The sequence below is a fragment of the Lutra lutra genome, chromosome 4 (assembly GCF_902655055.1).
Source record: "Lutra lutra chromosome 4, mLutLut1.2, whole genome shotgun sequence".
In the NCBI taxonomy this organism is placed as follows: Eukaryota; Metazoa; Chordata; class Mammalia; order Carnivora; family Mustelidae; genus Lutra; species Lutra lutra.
This window is the reverse complement of record NC_062281.1, coordinates 38,990,462-39,014,909: the sequence shown is the minus strand read 5'-3', so window position 1 is coordinate 39,014,909 and position 24,448 is coordinate 38,990,462. Positions and strand designations below refer to the sequence as shown.

Sequence of the window (24,448 nt, the reverse complement as noted above, 5' to 3'; positions counted from 1 at the left end):
TTCCCCTCCGGGTAACCAGACCCACCAATCCAGCCCCACTTCTGTAAGACCGGAAAGTTCCACCACACAAAACAGAACTGTGTAGATCTAAACTGAACAAGGTAAAAGACCCTAGTCTTCTCTTCACTGAAACAACCACTCTCCTAGAGCCACTCCCAAAGAAAGAATCTCTATTATCTCATAAATATGAATTCTTGATCTTCCTCATCTACACCTTCAGAATGGGAAGTCCCAAATGTTGATTTCCTTAATGACAACTAACCTGCTTATACCTACTATCAAATATTCATAATTCAACTGGATAAAAGGACAATATATAAGGATGGAGAGACCCATCTGAACTCTGCTGTCAGAGTGTGAAAGACCTGGGTTGCCATGCAGAAGCCTGGACATCCCCTGGGCTCTGAGGAGGATGTGAGTGGGAACAGTGGGAGGGGAAGGCTGAGAGGAAGGCTGTCAATGCTGAAAACAGGTTTGGAGAGGTCTTCTGGGGACATGCTCTTAGGCCCACCTTTTTAAAAGACAGATCAAATTTTGAACATTTTTTGGTCACTTTTCTCTACTTCCCTTCAAAAGATATTTTACTAACTTTGCTTCCTATAGTCATACCACCACAATTCTCAGAGTTAAGGGAAACAGGTCCATAATTTTGAGATTCATGAATAAAGGTATAAAGAGTATGCAAACATAATTTAAACTGACAAGAATATGATAATTCATTTGAGACTCCAATGGAAAAGGTTATGGAAATCAGGATCTTTAGCGCACAATATAACACTGTTTATTTTAGAAAATTAAAAATAATATGTTGCTATAATTTTGGGGGGGCCAAAAATGCTAAAGACAAATTCGCAACTGGGGCTTTTGTGTGACATAACCTGAGAATTCATATCAACTAATATAAGAAGTTTTAAAGAAGATTAAGATCATGGAAAAAAAACCTGCAACTAATTATGTAGTTTCAGGGAAAGTAAGTTCTGCCTCAATAACTTCTTTATTTTCTTTACTATTGCTATATTACAGTATGAATAATCCTGTAGGTTATACAGGATACACTAATATCACTTGATTAGATTTTGGGGAACACAGAAGTCCCGCATTACAAAATGATGTCTAAATTACAGATACTTAAAATACATGGAAAGTTGGTTCATTGGATTTAAAATTTGCTAAAGAACATAAACAAACTCAAGTATATAAGCCACTATCTGCTCAGCTTAACAATGAGCTTTCAGTAAAATCTCTGTGACCAAAAAATATATTTAGGGCATAAAATTATAACATATATTGAATGATTTCTGTGGCTGTCAAAGCTAAAACTCACTACAAAAAAATACGTGGAAATCTGCACTGTAATTTTCAAGTATGATGTCTGATAAATCATCATCACATATTTCATCCTTGAAATGTAATCTGACATGAATTTGAATGTATAAAAACTTGTTTTTAATAACCAGTGATTATATGTTGATGTTCATCTATGGGACTGCACAGAAAAAGTTGTTTATGTAGTTTTGTAGGAAGATCAGTAGCTCTCTAGAAGATACAACAAAGCACTCAATGGCCATCTCACCTGCTGCTAAGAATTACAGAGTTTGAGTAAAAGAATTTTATCAGCTGCAGAAAAGTGATACTCCATGCTAATGGGTAATATGTTGTAAAGTATCTTATCATAGGGTCTTCTTGATCTACAGGGCACATAACTTGTACCCTAACACTGGCTGGCTTTGGAGGCTCCAAGACCATCCAATACAGCTGGGTAAGCAAGTTCTGAATGCAGAATGCCTACTGTAGTCAGAAGTCTTGCTAGGAATACATGTTTCAGGCTGCTTTCCATAGCAAAGGCTCAGAAGACTCACCAGTTGTGGGAGATTCAAAATAAATTCATATCCCTTTCCCAGTTCCCACCCAAGAATAACTACATGGCAATCTGCTTGCATTTTGTGCTTCATGACCCTCCCTTTCAAAGTATACAACCATAATGCACTGTATGTACTAGGAAATGGGAAGAAAGTAAGAGCAGTGAACGAATGGCTTAAAGCCATGAGGTAAGACCTCCTAAGCAGCCCCTTGGGGGGAGTAGCAAAAAGAAAACAAAAATGTCACAGAGGAAACTGCTTCCTGTTTTCATTTTATAATAGAAACAAATCCCTGAATATTTATAACTTTCTAGGCTCTATAATGCAAGAAATCATGTATTACTGCTTTTGTGCCATTTAGAAGCAGTGCTGTGTAGTGGAAAACAGCCTAGTGCTTAGACTTTGACACTGACCACATGTGACTAGGGTAATAGGAAGAAGAGGAAGGTCAGTGGGTATCAAAAGGTACTTAATCTGCTTTGGCCTATAACTGTGAAATCACAAGGTCCTGCCTTGTTAACTGCAATCTTTAAAAATCTATATATACACAAAAAGAAATGCTAGTCTGTGAAAGTATCTCTGTCTTCATCGCTCTGTAAGCAAGAGATCAGAGAAAAAGTCTTAATCGTCATTTTAGCCCCCGCAGCACGCCTGGCACGGTGCCTCACACTTGACAAACGGTAATAAGTATGCACTGAACTGATTTTTCTCCAGGAGTATCCCTGTCTCTTGATCCTTCCTCCTAGTGTTTCTTCCTTTCCCAATCAAGCCCTTATTTCTTCTCTTAGGCTTGCACCCCATGTCATCTGCGGCTTAACTGATAATTTAGACAACATGAAATAATATTATGTTGTATTTACTGGAACAGAATTTTATGTTCACTTTTTTATTGGAAAAGTAAATGTTAGGAATGCTATCTTTTTATCTCTAAAATAGTTTACAAATTAAATTATGGGTTAGCATCTTTTAACAGAAAAAAGTTCCATAACGCTCAATTAAGATGTGCTGCTTTCTGCTATACTAAAATTTTTTAAAAAAATTTTATTTATGCCATACTTTTTTTACTGTTAATTAATGCCCAGAAACAAAATTTTCCACAACTGGCTATAAAAAGTAAGACAGAACTAGCCTGGTTTTGATAGAAGTGTGCTTTTAAAATAGAAAATTAATATTCAACAGGAAAAAGCCACATACTTTTCATAGTTCCATCCTGTTCTTCTTCATCTTCACTGTTTATAACCATGGTCCCCAAGTCAGATTCTAACATCGTGCTATTATGTTCGATCATGGTCTGGGCGCCTTCACTCATCGTGCTTGTGGCCTTCATCGTGCCCACACTTTCTGAGCTAGTCTTCACCATGGTGTGGGAATCCAGCTCATCTTCATCCTGCAAGCAGAAATACTGCAATGAAGGAAGTCCTTTCTAAGACAGCTAGACTTCTTCATTCTTAACAACATGACAAGCATACTATACTTTTTTTTTTTTTTTTTTTAAGATTTTATTTTATTTATTTGACAGAGAGAGATCACAAGCAGACAGAGGCAGGCAGAGAGAGAGGAGGAAGCAGGCTCCCTGCTGAGCAGAGAGCCCGATGCGGGGCTCGATCCCAGGACCCTGAGATCATGACCTGAGCCGAAGGCAGCGGCTTAACCCACTGAGCCACCCAGGCGCCCCATACTATACTTTTTTAATTGAAGTAGAGCTGACACACAATGTTACACTAGTTTCAAGTGTACAACATAGTGATCCAACATCTATGTTATACTATGCTTACCGTAAGTGTAGCTACCATCTGTCACCACACAATATTATTATAATACCATTGGCTATATTCTCTGTGCTACACCTTTCATCTCCATGACTTTTTTATTCCACAACTGAAAACCTGTAGCTCCCACTCGCTTTCACCTATTTTGCCCATCCCTGTCTTAATTTTATAGAAATATTTTATAATTTAATAATAAAAACATTTTACTTTTAATAACGAAAAAATACTATTACAACTACTAATTTTAATATAAAGACACACACACAAATGTTACTGTAAGAGCCAAAGTTATCCAAAATAATCTAAAGTTTTAAATAATTAAATCATTATTTTAAATAATTAAAGCTCAAGCACAGAAATGTTTGCAGCTCAAGCACCCCAATGTTTGCAGCACCAATGTCCACTAGTCAAATATGTCCAATAGTCAAACTATGGAAAGAGCCCAGATGTCCATTGACAGATGAATGGATAAGGAAGAAGTAGTATGTGTATATGTGTGTGTGTATATATATATACACACAGATATATACATATGTTCAGTGGTATATATATATATATATATATATATATATATATATATATGATGGAATACTACTCAGCCATCAAAAATGAAATCTTGCCATGTGCAATGACACAGATGGCACTAAAGGGTATTATGCTAAGTGAAATAAGTCAATCAGAGAAAGACAATTACCATATGATTTCACGCATATGTGGAATTTAAGAAAACAAAACAGAGGATCATAGGGGAAGGGAGGGAAAAATAAAACAAGATGAAACCAGAGAGGAAGACAAACCATAAGAGACTCTTAACCATAGGAAACAAACTGAGGCTTGCTGGAAGGCAGGGGAATAACTGAGTGAAGGACATGAAGGAAGGTACATGATGCGCTGAACACTGGGTCTTATATAAGACTGATGAATCACTGACATTTACCTCTGAAACTAATAATACACTATATGTTACTAGAATTTAAATTAAAAAAAAATAAAGATTAGGAAAAGTAAATTATCAACAAATGCAGAACATATAATATGGTAACAAGACAAATACAAGAGAACACATTAAAAACGGAATATGTTGGCACTATTCTAACAGCTATAACATTTACATAACCTTATACAAATGCCATTGGCTTTTTTGTTAAAATTATGATAAATATATAACAAAAAATTTACCAAATTTTAATAATTTGTCAATGTATACTTCTGTGGCATTAAGTACATTTACAGTATTAATGCAGTCATCACCAACATCCACTTCCAGAACTTGTTCATTATCCCAAACAGAAACTCTGTGCCCATTAAAAAATAACTCTTCATTCTTCCCTTCCCCCAATCTTTGGTAACCTCTTTTCTGCTTTCTGATATGATGAATTTGTCTATTGTAGGTACCTCACATTAGGAGAATCAAGTAATATATGGGTCTTTGTGTCTGGCTTATTTCCCTTAGCATAAGGTCTTCAAAATTCATCCATGTTGTAGCATGTGTCAGAATTTCATTCCTTTTTAAGACTGAATAATATTCTATTACATACACACACACACACACACACATATATACTGATTATATCCCATTACATACATATATACATATATATGCAATGGAATATATACATATGTGTGTGTAATGGAATATATATGTACATATGTGTGTATACACACATATTTACCACATTTGTATACCTACTCATTTGATGAACACTAGGTTGTTTACACCTTTTAGTTATTATGAATAATGCTGTTGTGAACACTGTTATACAAGTTATCTATTTGAGTCCCTATTCTCAATTCTTTTGGGTCTATGCTAAGGAGTATAATTCTGTACCACATGATAATTCTTTTTTTAATTTAAGAAACCACCAAGGTGTTTTCCACAGTTGCTACACCATTTTATGCTCCCACCAACAGTGCTCAGAGCTCCATTTTCTCCACTTCTTCACTGACACTTATTCTTTTCTGTTTTGTTTTTTTGACAGCAGCCAACCTAGTGGATATGTGGTATCTTGCTGTGGCTTGATTTGCACACTCCTAAAAAGCAGTGACGCTAAGCACCTTTTCATGTGCTTCCTGACCATTCGTGTATCTTCTTTGAAGAAATGTCTATTCAAGTCCTTTGCAAATATTTATCCACATTTGCAGGTTGTCTTTTCACTCTCTTGATGATTCCTTTGATGCACAAAAGTTTTTAATTTTGATGAAGTTGAATTTATCTACTTTCTTTTGTTGCTTGTGTAACTGAAGTTGCCTTCTATTGCTTTTGTTATCACATCTTGGCCATTAGTTCTTTAATGTAAATTCACAGAAGGACCAAATCAGTAATAGAAGTACAAACAAAAAATTGCTCTTTAGAATGTTAACCAAAGATAAACTGAAATAGGGCCATAAAAATAAACTAACAAATTCTGTTTGAGAGACCAAACATTCCATTATTTGGAAAAACTTGATCCTGCAGTGAAATTCATTTACATCTATTCCACTTTAAGTGGAAGCAAACAAGCAAAACCTAATTCTGACAGAGGTCAAATACAAATACAGAGAACAGGAGCATCCCTGTTGTTCTCAGCTGTTCGATAGCCCTTCCTCTTCCTAAACCTGCACGATGAAGTCAGCAGGACCTCTCAGTCTTTTGTGCTTCTTTCATGAGTCTCTTTTAGGAGACTTCTTCATTATTATGCTTCAACTATCTAATATGTTGAAGACTCCCAAATCCTGAAATCTTCTTGACTTTACTTGCTACTTAAATGCTTAATGATGTTTAAAACTCGACATTTCCAAATCAGATATCATTCCATCCACCTCTTTAGTCTCTCCTGTCTGCCACAATCCCCAACAGCTACTTATTATAAAGCACAGAAATCTTCGTTAGCTACCCGAGAGTAAAAATCCAACAGGTCTTCTGAGGTTTATTCTTTGATGTCCCACATTCAATCAGTGAGCAAGTTCTTCTTCAGAAATCTCTCTCCCAGCTCTACCCCTTCTTTATCATTCCTACTGCTACTGAGTAAATTCCTGTTTACCTCATACTTGGGTGAATACAGGAAAAGCTCCCTGACTGAACAGTCTCTCCACCCTGACCTTCTAGAATCAGATAGATACGAGTTTCAAGTCCTGGCTCAAATCACTTAATAGACATGAGACCTTTAGGCAGGCTATTTAAACTCTCTAGATTTTAATTTCTTTCACTGGAGTTATGATGATCAATGAGAAAAGACATGCAAAATGCCTACATGTTACCAGGAACAAAGTTGTTTCACACTTTCTTCAAAGTCCGTGTACCATACCAAGCTCTCTTGAATATTACTGTTATCATAATATCCTACTGAAATCCCTAATGGCCACAGTTCTTCCCTGCATTAAAAGCTAAACATTTCTGCCTAGATTTTAATGTCTTCTACATTACTTTATGTTTTCTGGCTAATCTTATTTTCCTATTGTTCACATATCCTCCAATTTAGTCAGGCTGACCTTAACTGAATCTCCAGCTGCTATAAACCCATGTCACACCATGTCATTAAGACCTCTTCTTTATGTCTTCTTCTCTATCCAAAATGCTCTTTCCTCTCGAACCATTTTCACTAAATGGGACAGTCCCCCATCAAGCATCTGTTACCTTCCTGGCTACTTCAGTCTTTATTAATTATCCCCTTTTCCAAACTTCTATGGAATTTATAATCTGCATCACACACTCCTGCATTTAAATTTATGATCTCATACTGTGAATAACTGTTTTGTAAAATCTTTTATAAATACAAGTATCTTATAAATAAGAATGCCTTATAGTACCTCTGAATCTACACAAGTTTTTCATTTGGTATTCTGTATACAGTAAACATTCATTATATTTTTACTTTTTTACAGAACTATAAAATCATGAACCTATAATATTTAACACCTCATTTTATATTTGAAAAAAATGAGGCTCATAGAAAGGAAGAGACTTCCCCAAGGACACATACCCGTTTAAAAGCAGAGCCAGAAGTACGGACCTAGTTCTTATATTTCTTAGTCCATTACTCCACTAAATGCATGAACCTTACTTACATTTAAATTCTGATCTACTTGAAAGCTTGAGCTAGAGGTACAGGCTTACAATTTTAACAGCTTATATCACCATCTCCTATTCCCAAAGGGTCTTATACAAATTATTTGGTCCATCCTGGTGAAACCTGCCATCTTCTCTTATTTATACTATTCAAAACAGCTATTAAAAGTGTTAAAAAATATAAGCTATATATGTAAACTATATATATATATAATTTAAAAATATAAACTATTAAAAACCATTTAAAAAACAGTCTCTGACAGTTTTCACGGTTTCCACTCTTGCCCACTTCAGTCTCCCAAACAATAGGCAGATTGAGTCTTTCAAAAGATAAATCAATCACATCGTGTTATTCTCCTACTCAAAACCCTGCATTTGGCTTCCTATCGCACTTAGAATAAAATCCAAAATCTCTCTCAGCCAAATGTGATCTGGCTCAGTAATATCTGCCAAACCTATCTCCTATCACATTCCTTCTCACTCACCAAGTCCCAGCAATGCTGGCCTCCCCATGGCTGTTTCCTGAGCATTCTAAGCATGTTCCTCCTCAAGCCTTTAAACTGGCTGATCTCTCAACCTGGAATGCTCTTCCACAAGACAGCTTTATCCTTTTCTTATCTCAAGTCTCCACTTAAATGTCACCACCTTAGTGAGCCTTGTTCTGACCAAGTTAAAATCGAAGTCTCCAACAATCTTCTATCATTCTGTATTCTTCATAGCCTATACCTGGCCTTCTCTACCACTAGAATGGTTTGATGGAGGCAGAGGCTTTCTTCACTGATCAATCTCCAATGCCTCAGACACCTGGCACGTAACACGTACTTATTAAAAATGTATTTAATGAATGGATCCATTTATAGTTTTACTTATTAATTCATTCGATAAGCATTTATTGTAAATTTGAAATATATCAAGGAGCGGACAGGCCTTGCAGATACAAAGAAAATTAACAGTTTTGTTCCACTTTGGTTTGTTAAGGAGTCTGGTGTCTAACAGAAACTGACTGACATGTGAACAATAAATTCCTAGGCAATTTGTTAAGTACTATAAAAAAAGTACTGGCAAAGTACAATGGGAGAACCAAGAATAGAGCCTCAACTCTGCCTATAACAAATGAAGAAAGCCTCACAGAGGAAGCTGCCCTTAAATTAGGTCCTAAAGGATACATACTATTATAAGTCACACATATACATGAATTTGGGTGAGTGCTTTATCTGACAGCTTCTTTCTTTAACAGAACTACACTCAGCCATCCCTACTCGGCTCAGCTCCCTGAGACTGAATTAGGTGGCCTATTCTGTACTGTCATATGCTTATGCCATTCATATGCTCACTACACAATATGTCATTATCTATACACTTGACTTGTCCAAAGCTCCCATTAGATTCCAAAATCTACAAGGACAATAACCAAATCTTAACTGTTATATTCCTGGTATCCAGTACAAAGCCTGTTCTTATTACATAAGCTATTAAATTAAAGTTAAAGCCCTTATGATGAGGTAGTGCCAAAACACAGAACTAAAGGACAATGTTGTATTAGGTTCTAGAGTAGAATTTTATTTAAACTAATGTATTGTTTTAAAATACAGCATGGCTATTGAAGAAACTTTGAGAGGGACAATAATGCTATTAACTAGAATTATTAGTTGATCATTTTTCTAATAATCATAAAAACAGTTACCAGTGAGTTAGAAGCACTATGCTAAGGACTTTTTGTAGGATATTCCCATTTAATCCTCTTATTAATCTTGTGAAATATTATTAATTCTAAGTGTGCAAATGATGAACCTGAAGTTCAAATGAGTTTAATAATTTGTCTAAGGTGATACAACAAATAAGTAAGGAAATAAGGATTCTAACTAGGTCACTCTGATTCTAAAGCCCAAGATCTAATTTCCAATTTTATAAGGCTTTAAAATTATTTACAGCATTTCTCAAGTCTGGCTGAATTTATATTACAGGTTAGCTAGAGCATGTTTCATTTTGCTAAGAGAAAAAAAGTGACATACACATATATAAACGGATCCGTACTTGGTCCAAAAGTTGAAAAACAAACAAAAAAACCAACCTGGAATTTATTCTTTCCAGTAGACACCACTGAAGAGGAAGGGGAAAAGTTGATTTTCTATTTTAAAAAAGCTGAACAGAATAGAACTGAATAGAAAACATTTCTATTAAAAAACTGACTGCTAGTTTCATATTTTATCATGGTTGCAACCAGTTTAATTCCCAAAACACTAAACTATTTTTATATGCGTGAGTCATTTGTCTCTTATCCTTGTAAGATTCAGTGCTGTGACAATTAAACTTAACAAGAAACATTCCATTTGGTTGGAATGAAATAATACTTTTAGTCTTCCTATATGCCATATTAGAGTTGAATCTACAAGGGGATAATGAGGGTTGGACCTCCGGATTCATACAACTGGCTCAGGCAATCTATAAAATTATAAAAACATTGAACCAAGTTTGGAAGGGACTGCTTTTACAGCATATTAATTTCACTTACATAGTCACTTTGCTAAAGGATGCTAATCTAATTTACAAATTGGCAGTAAAAAAATAGCAATGCAAAAAACAGAGGACTCAACTCACTCATGAAAGGTGGTACCCAAACAGTAATTAATAAAGTACAAATGGAATAAGAACTAGTTTATATGACATTTGAAGGCTTGAACACTAATAACTTGGTGATGGTGGTAAAAACTTTTCAGCAACACTTCTTACTTTAAAAAAATCATGAACTCTGAAATTGTTCTTGATATTTCAGATTATTACTAAAATTTCATTTGGTACTTCTAGCATTTTTACAATAAAACAGTTATTTAATATGTTTCTCCAGTTATACTTCATTTATAGATACTCCATTATTCCTCAAAAAGAAAAGCAGAAGAAAAACATGTTGATACTTTATAGAAAAAGGTCTGCGGAACAGATGCTTCTCCACTGTAGAAAGGAGCCAATTCCAGTAAGGAATACAATAGCATTTCAATCAGTGGTCATCATGTGCCAGGAATGCAAAACAGAGTACTGATGATAATCCAGGTTATGAATCATAAAATCCACATGGAATACAAATATTTGAAAACATTATTAGGAAATCCTACTCCATTGCTAAGACAGATTTATGCTATAACAGTCTGAGAAATAATCAGACTTTGCATTAGCTAACTTCACACATGTACTATTTACTAATTTAAAGGATTTTCTAAATATTCAGCTACTCTTTGACTGATTTTAAAGATATGCACACAAATACTTTAGAAAGCATTTGCTATAATGTAACAATGAGATAAACCATTTCTTAAATATTAAATATTTCTTACATAGGTGTCCTTCTAATGGGAAATATTCTAATTATTTCTTCTTGAAATATTAAATACGTCTCTATTACTAGTACAATATGCAACAGCACATTAACAGCATACAGCAGTGATCTTAATGGTGTTGATTCAACTAGACAATTCCACTGAGTATGTATTCTGTTACAACATAAAAAATTTATTTTTATTTTTCCAAAACTATTTTGTAAGGGAAAAAAATGAATATGTAAAATATATAAGTGAACCAATTATACAAAAAGTTGCAATACTATAGTGGTCTGGATATCTTTCAAACCTGTTACAGGTGCTAATCAAGGATGACAATGAAACAGCAAACAATGTAACAAATGTAGTCTAAATGCATAAGTGAGCTTTCAAGATATTAAAGGAAATCCACATGGGCCCCCAAAAGAGCTGGAAAACAGTGAGAATAAGCTAAATCTGAACTTAAGGGCTGCTTTAGGGGTATAAAATGATGGGGGTGGGGTGGTGATGGGGATTTTAATGGATAAAGGGGGACAAGCGACAAGTCCTTGGGTTCTCTCCAAAGTGGAACTGAAACCCCTGCATAAAGTTGGGGATCTTGAAGGTCTACATCTTCAGTGAAAGGATGAACAAGAAAAAAAATGTACTAACATGCAAAGAAGGTAAGACATGCAAACTTGTGTCTGTCACTTGGGCTTCAGGTAAAGACAGGAAGTGGGGGTTGCTTCTTTTTAGAAGCTTGAGACACAGTTTCAGTCCTTTCGAACATGACCTACAAGGTCTGGGGAACCCCATGCTGGGGAATTAGCCTAATGCAGTCCTACTATGGAAGTACCTGGGGTGCCTGATAGAAACAAAAATCCACCCAATGTAGGGACTCAAACTCAATCTTCAACCCAGAATTCACATATCATTCTCAGAAATAAAATTGAGCTAGAGCTGAGCTCACAATTCAAAAGATAAACAATGAATAGACAAGCTACAGAGAATGGGTAGGAACAGCAAACAACAGAATTAAGACTCCCTTCTTAAAATTAACTTAGTCACCTTAGAAAGTTGCATCTAAGACAAAAATTTCTAGGATAAAAATTAGGAGTATACTGTGGCATTCTAGACTGAAAAAAAACCAAACAAGCACAAACATAGAAATATTCTGGCTAGAAGGGAAAGCATTAAGTCAGTTTGACTGCATTAAAAAATGATCTATAGTTTACAGAGTGCTCTAAACACTAAGAACCTGCTTGAGTTGCTTGCAGAGAAGTGACAAGAACCTTGGAAACTAAAGGATGACTTGGAGAAGAATGGAGAAAGAGCTTGGAATCAGAAGGTTATTACTGAAATCCATATTCGACTGAAAAGGTCTATAGAAACAAACTACAAGTCAAATCTGAAAGAAATCATGAAAGAAGATCAATATAGTAAGGAATCTTTCTGGATAGTCAAATATCAAAATAATTCCAATACTCTGAACATAAAGAGATGAAACTGACTCTAAAGAGAAAAGTGTGATAGGTTCTAATCTGAATAGATGAAGACAGCCGAGAAAACAGATAATGCCAGCTATTTGTAACTAAAACACGACTTAAGAGAATTTGCTACTTCATCACATGATTAAAGTACTGAAATCTTACAATCAATTTCTGGTAAAGGGTCAAATAAGAAATCAACAAGGCATGTATGGTGTGAGTTCAGGGGAATGGACATAGAACTGGGAGAAAACTGTGGCAGGAATCTTTCTTTCACTTATCTCCCTGGGCATAACTAAATTTGGGGCTGTTGGTTATGCTAACATGCTAACCTCTGTCAATAAATAAATTTGAGGGGCACCTGGGTGGCTCAGTGGGTTAAAGCCTCTGCCTTCGGCTCAGGTCATGGTCCCGGTGTCCTGGGATCAGGCCCCACATCGGGCTCTGTGCTCTGCAGGGAGCCTGCTTCCACCTCTCTCTCTATCTGTCTGCCTCTCTGCCTACTTGTGATCTCTGTCAAATAAATAAATAAAATCTTTGAAGGAAAAATAAATAAATAAATAAATTAATTAATTAATTTGAGTTATTACTTGAATTAGTAAAAGCAAAATCAAAGGGTACCACTGATCATTTGCTTGTATGTCTCACAGCAAGGAAAAGCCTGATGTACGAATGCACTAAAAATAGCTCTCTGCTACAGCAAGGTCAAAGTGCTGATGGGAACCACACAGCATTAACTTCAAATTCAACAGAGGGGAGAGCTTACCCCACCACCACTTTATCAATTATCCCTGCAGCGTCTATTGTTTCTGTTACCAATGAAATGGCCCACAGCAGAATCAGCTGGTTAGCTCTGGTCTCATTAGGACCACATTCAACCCAGCAGAGCTAAGAACTACTGGGAAGACATCAAAAATACTCTCCTTCAAACAGCTGCCCTTAAGCACTGCTTTAGTGTCTGCCAGGCTGAAAAAAAAGTAATAAATTGGTATTTACTAATTCATAGCTACTAAGATTTACAGTATCTGAAAATCTGTACAAAGAGTGAACTTTCTCCCCACTGCTGTAAGTAGGTGTTCCTTCTATTTCACTGCAAGAGCAGTGTAAGAGCTTATACAGCCGCTGTCTTTGACATACCTGTCTTTAACAAACAGAAACTTCTGCCTTCATGGATCCTAACTTTCTGCATGTTCACAGGCATGTTTTAAAGTTACATCAAAGCATTCAAGATCTCCAAAAGTCATAAAAGACTTGTTCATCAGTACAAGCCTAAATGGTGAGAAGGCGTGTGGGCAGGACTTCAGAGGCTCCATGAAGCAAGACTGCACAAGTTCTTGGCATTATATTAAAAGTTTCCAAACAAAAGATTATCTTACATCCCCTGTGCACAATAGTGACATATAATAGAGTAAATTAAAAAGTAGAAGCAACCTTAACCGTGATTTTTCTTTTTTCTCCTCCAGCCAAAAGCATGTCAAAAGATTGACAAAATATGAAGATTATAAAATCAAATATTTTAAAATAAAAAAATAACACCTTTAAAAATTGTTGTCACAAGCAGTTTATAAAAAATCCACAAGAGGGCACCAAAGACAAAACACTGGGACAAATTCCATTAATTGGAGATTTACACAGATAATACAGGTTCATAAAACAGGTTATTCTATTTACTAACATACTATCAATACTTTTCAGAAAGAGACAAGCGGCTAATTATTTTAAGTTGATATATTTCAAAATATCATAACCACAGCCATGTTGTAAGTTATATTTTTAAGTAAACAGTATTTGTTTCTTAAAGGACAGGTTGCCTACATTCAGTAATCTCCCCAATAATTTCCATATAATAGCAGAAGGCCAATGAACAGTTGTTGATTCCACAAAACTGACAGAAACATACAACAGGAAATATCAAACATTCATATTTATCACTGCATTCTAAATTGATTTATATTAAACTATTTATGATTGAATACCTTATGTTTGTAGAATAAATATAATGGCTACTCTGTCTTTGAAAAGAAATTTTTCTTTTCCTCATCCTTTCTTTACTTTTTCCTGTTCCATTATGATACTGCTTAATAGCAAATAAAAACTTAAATATACACTTAAGAAATATCACTGTATAAGCTTAGAAATGATAACATATTATGAAATGGTTTTGAGAAATCACCCTCTGAAGCATTAAATCAGAAGACTACCTGAAGCACACTAACATAAGATTAATTTTAATGTGTAATTTACATTACTGATACAAATGAAACTCTGGAGCAGAGGAGTGTCAGGGAAGCCAACAAACCCCCAAGAAATCCCCCTCTACACCCCCAACCAAGTATTTATCACATTTGGTTTAAGAACTGCTGAAGGGGGTGCCTGGGTGGCTCAGTGGGTTAAGCCTCTGCCTTTGGCTCAGGTCATGGTCTCAGGGTCCTAGAATCGAGGCCCGCATTGGGCTCTCTGCTCAGCGGGGAGCCTGCTTCCCCCACCCTCTCTCTCTGCCTGCCTCTCTGCCCTCTGCCTACATGTGATCTCTCTCTCAAATAAGTAAATAAGATCTTAAAAAAAAAAAAAAAGGAAAATATTCAGTACCGTTATGTACCTTCTTCATTTTAAATGTGAATACATCCTGTGCTGGTGATAATCACGTGGCACTATGCCACATAATAAGGAGTAAAAGTCAGGTAGGAGCCATTATAAAGGTTTTATTACAAAGAAAAGTATATATTATATATATAGCTGGTGATTCAAAAATTAAATATATAATAATACTGTGTGCAGGCAGTGTGCTAAAATAAAATAGTCTTTGTCCTTGAGAAATGTGCAGTTTAGTGAAAAGAAGCAGAGAGCAGACAAGTCAGGTAAATATTCTCATAGAAGTAAACAGAGGATACCATATAGGGACCACAATAGAGCACTTGCTCATCTGAAGCTTAGAGAAGCATTGGGAAAGGTTCCCCCTTCCCAGAGGAATCAATGTCCAACACGACTCCTGAAGGATAAAGAGTTCATCAGACATGAGGGTGAAGTAAGAAGTCTAGAAAGAAGAAGCAACTTAAAATTTCCTTTAAACACTTCTTGAGCAATCCTATTTTTGCTTCTGGTTTCACTACCAACTACAAAAAGCCTGCTGACTCCTAATTGCCCGTGCTCTCCCTTAGGGGTCAAGCCTCTATATCCAACAGTCTGCTACCCAGAATGATTTGGATGAGCCAGGGCACCTCAAATTAAACAAGTGCTAAAGCGACCCCATCTTACCTAGAAAGTGGCCTTGGAGAGAGGACTGCTGGCAGAATATTTCACCACAGTATAAGGGGTAGAGAGAAAATGTGGTTAAGTGAAGAAACTAAGACTCTGACTATTCTATCATAAAGTTTGTTCATGAATAATTTGTTGAATCCCCCCCCCTCTTTTTTTAAAGGTCAAAATATAGCTACATGTTTAGGTTGAAGAAAAAGGGCCTAGAAGAAAGAGATAATGTGATTGACAGAAAAGGCAAGTAGAGAAGACACCTTTCAAGGGAGGTAGAAAGAAAATCAGGCAGCAATAAAACAATTTCTGTCCATTTCACATCTCTCTATCACAGTGCTTGGCATAGCACACTGTGATCAGTCATCAACTCCCTTGGAGTCTCACCATCAGACTGCAATCTTCCTGTAGGCAAATTATCATGTCTTAGTTTTCTTCTAGATGAGTTTTTATGAAGGAAAAAAAGATATATCCTCTGAAAGAGGGAGAAAGAGAAACCTAGTGAGGATGCAAAACATCAAAGTTAGAAGAATACTGAGAAGTCTAGTTAGTGCTGTAAGACAAAAAAAAGATACAAAAGTTATAAAGATTGGAGAGAAAGAAAGAAAACTACCTTTATTTCTAGATGACATGACTATGCAGAAAATTTCAAAAAATCTACAAAAAACTCCTGGAACTAATAAGGAAGTACAACAAGGTCACAGGATGCAAGGACAAAATACAAAATTATCTGCTTCCTATATATTCCAGCAATAAAAAAATTGGAATTTGGAATTTAAAAATTTTTTTATCTTAAATGCCAACTCAAAATCCTTAGTTTTCTGAATGAAGCAACTTGGAATTTAGGCCAACTGATGGAGTCTGTAGTGTCATAATTTTGTTAAGGTAGTTTGTATCTTGCTATATTCAAATGGAACAATGGTAGACTTGGGGTATTCAGTGGAGCTAAAGATAGTTGGTTTCTTTCCTGCTTGTATTTTAAAAAAAATTTTGCAATTTATTTAAACTTAAAAAAAAAAGTTCATCCATTTCCCTCACTCCCTCATCCCCCACCCCTGCCTCTTGCAACAACTCATCTGTCCTCTGTATCTATGAACTCGATCTTTCTGGTTTTGTTTTTATTTACTAGATTCCACATATAAGAGTGATCACATGGTGTTTGTCTTCCTCTGACATTTTGCTTAGCATAAGGTCCATCCATGCTGTCACAAATGGCATGATTTCACTTTTTTATGGATGAGTAATAATAATCCATTTTATATATAATAACACTATTTATTTATCCACTCAACCATTGATGGGACACTTTGGCTACTTCTATATCTTGACTATTATAAGTAATATTGTAATGAGTATGGGAGAATGCATATTATCTTTTTGAACTACTGTTTTTGTTTTCTTTGGGTAAATACAATTGCTGGATCATATGATAGTTCTATTTTTAATTCTTTGAGAAACATCCATGCTGTTTTCTATAGTGATTGCACCAATTTAAATTCCCACTAAGAGTGCACAAGTGTTCCCTTTCCTCCACATCTTCGTTAGCACGTGTTATTTCTTGTCTTGATAACAGCCATCCTAACAGGTGTGAGGTGACATATTGTGGTTTTGATTTGCACTCCCCTATCTGCTGGGAGATTCTTGATTACTGATTCAATTTCTTTGCTGATTATGGGTCTGTTCAAATTTTCTTTTACTTTCTGTTTCAGTTTTGGTGGTTTATAGTTCTAGGAATTTGTCCATTTCTTCCAGATTGCCCAATTTGTTGGCATATCATTGCTCAAAATATTCTGTTATAATTGTGTGCATTTCTGCTGTGTTGGTTGTGATCTTTCCTCTTTGTGATTATATTTATTTGGGTCCCTTCTCTTTTCTTTTTGATAAGTCTGGGTAGGGCAATTTTGTTAATTCTTTCAAAGAACCAGAGCCTAGTTTCATTGATTTTTTTATTTGTGTCTCATTTATTTCTGCTCTAATCTTAATTATTTCCCTTCTTCTCTGGTTTTAGGGTTTATTTGCTGTCCTTTTCCCAGCTCCTTTAAGTGTAAGTTTGGAATATGTATTTGAGACTTTTTTTGCTTCTTAGGGAAGGCCCGTATTGCTATATACTTCCCTCTTAGGACCATCTTTGCTGTGTCCCAAAGGTTTTAGATTGTCATGTTTTCAATTTCATTTGTTTCCATGTATTTTTTTAATTTCTTCTTTAATTTCCTGGTGAAGCCATTCATTCTCTACTAGAATGTTCTTTAACCTTCATGTATTTGTGGTCTTTCCAAATTTTTTCTTTTTCTTGACTTCAAGTTTCATAGTGTTGTGGTCTGAAAATATGCATGGTATGACCTCAATATTTTTGTACTGGTTGGGGCCCGAGTGGTGATCCAGTATGTGGTCTATTCTGCAGAATGTTCCATGTGCACTCACGAAGAACGTATATTCTGCTGTTTTAGGATGAAATACTCTATGTCTGTTAAATCCATCTGGTCCAGTGTGTCATTCAAAGCTCTTGTTTTCTTGTTGATCTTCTACTTAGATCATCTGTCCATTGTTGTGAGTGGGGTGTTAAATTTCCCTACTATTATTGTATTGTTATCAATGAGTTTAAGTTTGTTATTAATTGACTGATAAATTTGGTTGCTCCCACGCTGGGGGCATAAAAATTTATAACTGTTAGATCTTGTTGGATAGACCCCTTTCTTATGATATAGTGCCCTTCTTCATCTCTTATTATAGTCTTTGGTTTAAAACCTAGTTTGTCTGGTATCAGTATTCTGGCTTTCTTTTGATGTCCATTAGCATGAGAGACAACCCCTCACTTTCAATCTGGAGGTGTCTTTGGATCTAAAATGAGTCTCTTGTAAGCAATAAATAGAAAAGAAAAAATGAACAAAAGAAAGCCTGGTCCTATTTCCACCAGAACTGAAGCTGACCCTTTGGAGCACTCTATGATCAGCAGACCTGGCACACAGGGGGACAAGGTGGGGGGCAGGGTGCCTGTGTTGTTCTTCTGAGGGAGAGGTCCACTGGACTGGCTCACAGTCAGACCTGCTCTTGCAAAGATGCCAGGCCCGGGGGAGGGGGAGTGCATGACTCCAGCCTCCACTGCTGCTGTTTCCACTCCGAAGTCTAACTATGCTGGGGGGGAGGGTGGACCCCCCTTCTGGTCTCTGGGGAGAGGAACTCATGGCCACCACTATTTAGGAAGCCCTCACAGAAAAGTGAACAATCTCTCTCCTGTGTCCCAGGCTTTTGTCAGATAGATGCCCTCAACCTGTCGGTGGCATGTGGCACCACAGTTCCATTTTATTTCTGGCTGGGGGCTGGGATTCAAAACTCTAAATCTTAAAGGGCCCACCAAAGCACAGACCCATTCCCCTCCCCTAGAAAAGAGCACCCCGGCACACCGGGCACCATTCTGTCCCAGAAAAGCAGTTGCATGGTGTGCATGGTGGTGGGAGTCTTGTGACACACAGTGAAAAGCTGTGACCAGGTTATCTGCTCTCTGTGTGCGCCTCTGTCCCCTACTGCTGAACGGCCGCTCCATGGCTCCTGAAGGGCCCTTTGTTCTTGGAGAGGCAAAATACCCTCTTCCAAATGTACTCCAAGAAGGGGAGCAATCTCTCTCAGTATAACCCAGGGGATCCCCTCACTGCAGCATATTGTGCAAACCATACATGCCACTCTCTCTCCTGCTCTCTCCCTTTCTCCCTGACTTCACTCCATGAAAAGGGCTCTCTCCCCTTCATAACACCTTGGCTTTTCTCTCCCTCCGTTCATAGCTTTGAACCTTGCATTTGTCATATTCTCTTCCTCCAATTTTGCAGATTGTTTTCTTAATCCTCAGATGGAATTCCTAGTTGCTCAAAATGATTTGATGTTGATCTAGCTGTGTTCAAGAGACAAAGCAAGCAACAGGTCCCCCTACTACTCCACCATCTTTTTTTTTTTTTTAAGATTTTATTTATTTATTTGAGAGAGAGAAAGCATGAGAGGGGGGAGGGTCAGAGGGAGAAGCAGACTCCCCCATGAATGGGGAGACCGATGCGGGACTTGATCCTGGAACTCCAGGATCATGAACTGAGCTGACAGTAGTCGATTAACCAACTGAGCCACCCAGCCACCCACTACTCTACCATCTTAACTCCTCCTGCATTCTCCTACTGATTAATGATATGGAGCATCTTTCATGTACCTGTTGGCCAAAAGAAGACCTGTATGTCTTCTTTTAAATAAAGTCTATTCAGATCTTCTGCCCATTTTTTAATTGGATGGTTTGGTTTTTGGTATTAAGTAGTGTGAGTTCTCTCTATATTTTGGTTATTTGCCATTTATCAAATATATGATTTATAAATATTTTCTCCCATTCAGTAGGCTGTCCTTTTATTTTGTTGATGGTCTCCTTTCCTGTGCATAAGCTTTTTAGCTCAATATAGTCCCGTTCATTTATTTTTGCTTTTGTTGCCTTTGCTTTTGGTATCAGATTCCAAAAACCATTGCCAAAACCAATGTCAAGGAGCTATCTTTTCTTCTAGGAGTTTTATGATTTCACATCTTATGTTCAAGCTTTGAATCCATTTTGAGTTAGTTTTTGTGTATGATGTAAGATAATGAATCCTGTTTCATTCTTTTTTTTTTTTTTTTTTTTTTTTTTAAGTAGGCCATGAAGCCCAACACACTGGCCATGAAGCCCAACACAGGGCTTGAACACACAACCCTGAGATCAAGACCCAAGATGAGATCAAGAGTCAGATGCTCAACTCATGCAACCAGGTGCCCCTTCCTGTTTCATTCTTTGGTATGTAGCAGTCCAGTTTTCCTAACACCATTTATTGAAGAAACTGTCCTTTCTAGATTGTATATTCTTAACTCCTTTGCTGTAAATTAATTGACCATTTAAGGATGGTCTTATTTCTGGGATCTCTACTCTGTTCCATTGATCTATGCATCTGTTTTTATGCTAATACGATATGGTTTTGATCACTATAGCTTTGTAATATAGTTTGAAATCAGTGAGTGTGGTGCCTCTGGCTTTGTTCTTTCTCAAGATTATTTTGGCTATTCAGGGTCTCTTGTAGTAACATATAAATTTTAGGCTTTTAAAAAAAATTTCTATGAAAAATGCCATTGGAATTTTGATAGGGATCTCACTGAAACTGTAGATTACTTTGGGTAGTATGGACATTTTACAATACAGATTCTTCCAATCCATAAGAATGGAATATCTTTCCATTTATTTGTGTCTTCTTCAATTTCTTTCATTAATGTCTTAATAGTTTTCAATATCCAGGTCTTTCACCTCATTGGTTATATTTATTCATAGATGTTTTATTCAATGATGCAATTATAAATGGAATTGTTTTATTAATTTCTCTTTCTCATATTTCATTACTAGTGTAAAGAAATGCAACAGATTTTTGCATACTAATACTGTATCCTGTAAATTTACTGAATTTATTAGTTCTAATAGTTTTTGTACAGAATCTTCAGGGTTTTCTTTATATAATATCATGTCATCTACAAATAGTGATAGTTTTACTTCTTCCTTTCCAATATTGATGCCTTTTGTTTCTTTTTCTTGCCTAAATGTCTGCTTAGGACTGCCAATACTGTGTTGAATAGAAGTGGTGACAGTGGATCTTTGTCTTATTTCTGATCTTAGAGGAAAAGCTTCCAGCTTTTTGCAGTTAAGTATGATGTTAATTGCGGTTCTGTCATATATTATTTTATTTTTTATATTTTATTTTTATTATGTTGAGGTACATTCCCTCTATACCTGCTTTGTTGAGAGTTTTTATCATAAATGGATGTTGAACTATGTATGTCAAAGGCTTTTTCTGCATCTATTGAGATGGTCATATGATTTTTAGAGGGGGGGAGGGGTAGAGAGAGAGGGAAAGAGAACCTTGCTAAGTGAGGTTCCATGCCTAGCATTTCAGTCTGACAAGGGGCTTAATCCCACAACCCTGAGATCATGATCTGAACTAAAGTCAAGAATTGGACACTTAACCAACTAAGCCACCCAGGTACCCTGAGATGATCATATGATTTTTATCCTTCATTTCTAAATGTGGTGTATCACATAGACTGTGGGTATTGAGCCAAAAATGTATGAAACTAGAAATTACTTACAAAAAGAAAACTAGAAAATTTACAAGCATGTGGAGATTAAACCACATGCTACTGAATAACTAATGGGTCAACAAAGAAATCAAGAGAGAAATTAAAAAAATACCTAAGACAAACAAAAATGGAAAAATAACATACCCAAATTTATGGGATACAGCAAAAGCAATTCTGAGAGGGAAGTTCATAGAAATAAATATCTACCTCAAGAAACAAGAGAAGGCTCAAATAAAGAACCTAACTTTACACCTCAAGGAACTAGAAAAAGAGCAAAAGAAGCCCAAAGTTAGTAGAAGGGAATAACAAAGATTAGAGCAGAAATAAATGAAACAGAGACTAAAAAGACAATAGGAAAATCAATGAAATTAAGAGCTGGTTCTTCGAAAAGATAAACAAAATTGACAACCCTGTAGTTAGACTCCCTAAGAAAAAGTGAAAGGACTCAAATAAACCAGAAATGAAAGGAGATGTTACAACTAGTAACACAGACATACAAAGGGTCATAAGAAACTACTATGAACAATTATACAACAAACTGAACAACCTAGGAAGTGGATAAATTCCTAGAAACATACATCCTGCCAAATGTGTATCATGATGAAACAGAAAAATAAAAAATAGAAATTCTAAAGAGATCAATTACTGGAAAGGAGATTGATTCAATAATCAAAAACCAACAAACAAAATTCCAGGAACGGAGAGCTTCCCTGGTAAATTCTACAAAACATTCAAAGAATTAATACCAATCTTTCTCAAACTCTCCTAAAAAAACAGAAGAGGGGGAACTCTTCCAAACACATTCTACAAGGCCAGCATTACCTTGATACCAAAACCAAACAAGGATGCCACAAAAAAAGAAAATGATAGGCTACTATCCCTGATGAACACAGATACAAAAATCATCAACTAAATATTAGCACACTGAATTCAATACTATATTAGAAGGATCATATGCAGTAATCAAGTGGGATTTTTTCCAGGGATACAAAACCAAACATTTTTAATAGAAACAACAACAACAACAACAACAAAACCTATCCTAAACCACTTAGCTCTAAAAATATGTATAGAATCTGTATGTAATGATGAAAGAAATCAAAGTTCTAAGTAAGTTGAGAGACACTCCATGTTTGTGGATTAAAAGACTCAATACTGCTAAGATGTCATTTCTTCTTTGGTGTATAGATTCTATTAAATCCCAATACAAATTCTAGCAAGCTAATTTGTAAATGTTGACAAAATGATTCTAAGGTTTATATGGAAAGGCAAAGACCTAAAACAGCCAACACAGTACTAAGGAAGAAAAATAAAGTTGGGAGACTCACAATATTCAATTTTAAGACTTCTATAAAACTACTATAATCAAGAAAGTATAATTTTGTCAAAAAATTGACACATGTATCACTGATAAATCAATGGAACAGAATACAGCCCTGAAACAAATCCACAAAAACACAGTCTACTGATCTGTGAAAAGACACAAAAGGCAACTCAATGCAGAAAAGATAATCGTTTACACAAAGGTACTGGAACAACTGGACAACCACAGGCCAAAAAAAGAACCAAGACACAGACCTCATGGCTTTCACAAAAATTAACTCGAAATAGATCACAGACCCTTGACATTACATGCAAACCCAGAAAACTTCTGGGAGAAAACATATGAGAAAATCTATGTGACTTGGAATTTAGCGGTGGGTTTATAGATAAAACACAAAAAGCAAGATCCATGAAAAAAAACTGATGGGGGATATTAACTAAAAACTTCTCCTCTGTGAAAGACACTGTTAATAGAATAAAAAGAAAAGCCACAGGCTGGGAGAAAATACTTGCAAAACACATATATTATACAAGACTTGTGTCCAAAATATTCAAAGAACTCTTAAAAATCAACAACAAACAAGAACAATCAAGAACAAACAACATAAAACAAATGTTAAAACAGGAGAAATAACTGAATAGACACTTTATAAAAGAAGCTATATAACTGGCAAATCAGCATATAAAAATGCCAAACATCTCTATAATGAGGAATTGCAAATTAACACTGGGATAGCATTAAACACTTATTAGAATGGCTAAAGTGCAAAAACACTAACTCCTATGAATTGTTGGTGAACACGCTAGGCAACATGAACTCTCATTCATTGTTGGTGAGAATACAATGGACAGTTTGACAAGTTCTAGAAAATTAAACATACCATAAAATTCAGCAATTATGGTCCTAGGTATTTACCCAACTAATCTGAAAACTTACATCCACATAAAAGTCAGCATGTATATGTATACAGCAGCTTTATTCATAGTTGCCTAAAACTGGAAGTAACCAAGATGTCCTTCAGCAGGTGAATGGTTAACCAACTGTGGTACATCCACACAATGAAATACTATTCCGTGAAAACATAAGCTAACAAAAAGACATGGATGAATTGTAAATGCATTTGGTTAAGTGAAAGAAACCAGTCTGAAAAGGTTATATGTCATTATGGAAAAGGCAAAACTACAGATAGTTTACAGATGAGTGATTACAAAGGGTTCGGGGGTAGAGGAAGAGTTGAACAGGTGAAGCACAGGGATTTTTTAGGGTGGTGGAACTATTCTGTATGACACTAAAATAGTAGATACGTACCAC

General features: G+C 35.9%; 1 protein-coding gene across 2 annotated transcripts in view; it reads right to left on the bottom strand.

Moving 5' to 3' along the window:
- Positions 1 to 24,448, bottom strand: part of STK3 (serine/threonine kinase 3) — a 275,511-nt gene that overhangs the window by 76,970 nt on the left and 174,093 nt on the right. For both annotated transcript variants that reach the window (XM_047725603.1, XM_047725604.1), the window contains one exon: positions 3,054 to 3,246. In XM_047725603.1, the coding sequence (XP_047581559.1) occupies positions 3,054 to 3,246 (193 nt within the window). The remainder of the gene's footprint in view (positions 1 to 3,053; positions 3,247 to 24,448) is intronic.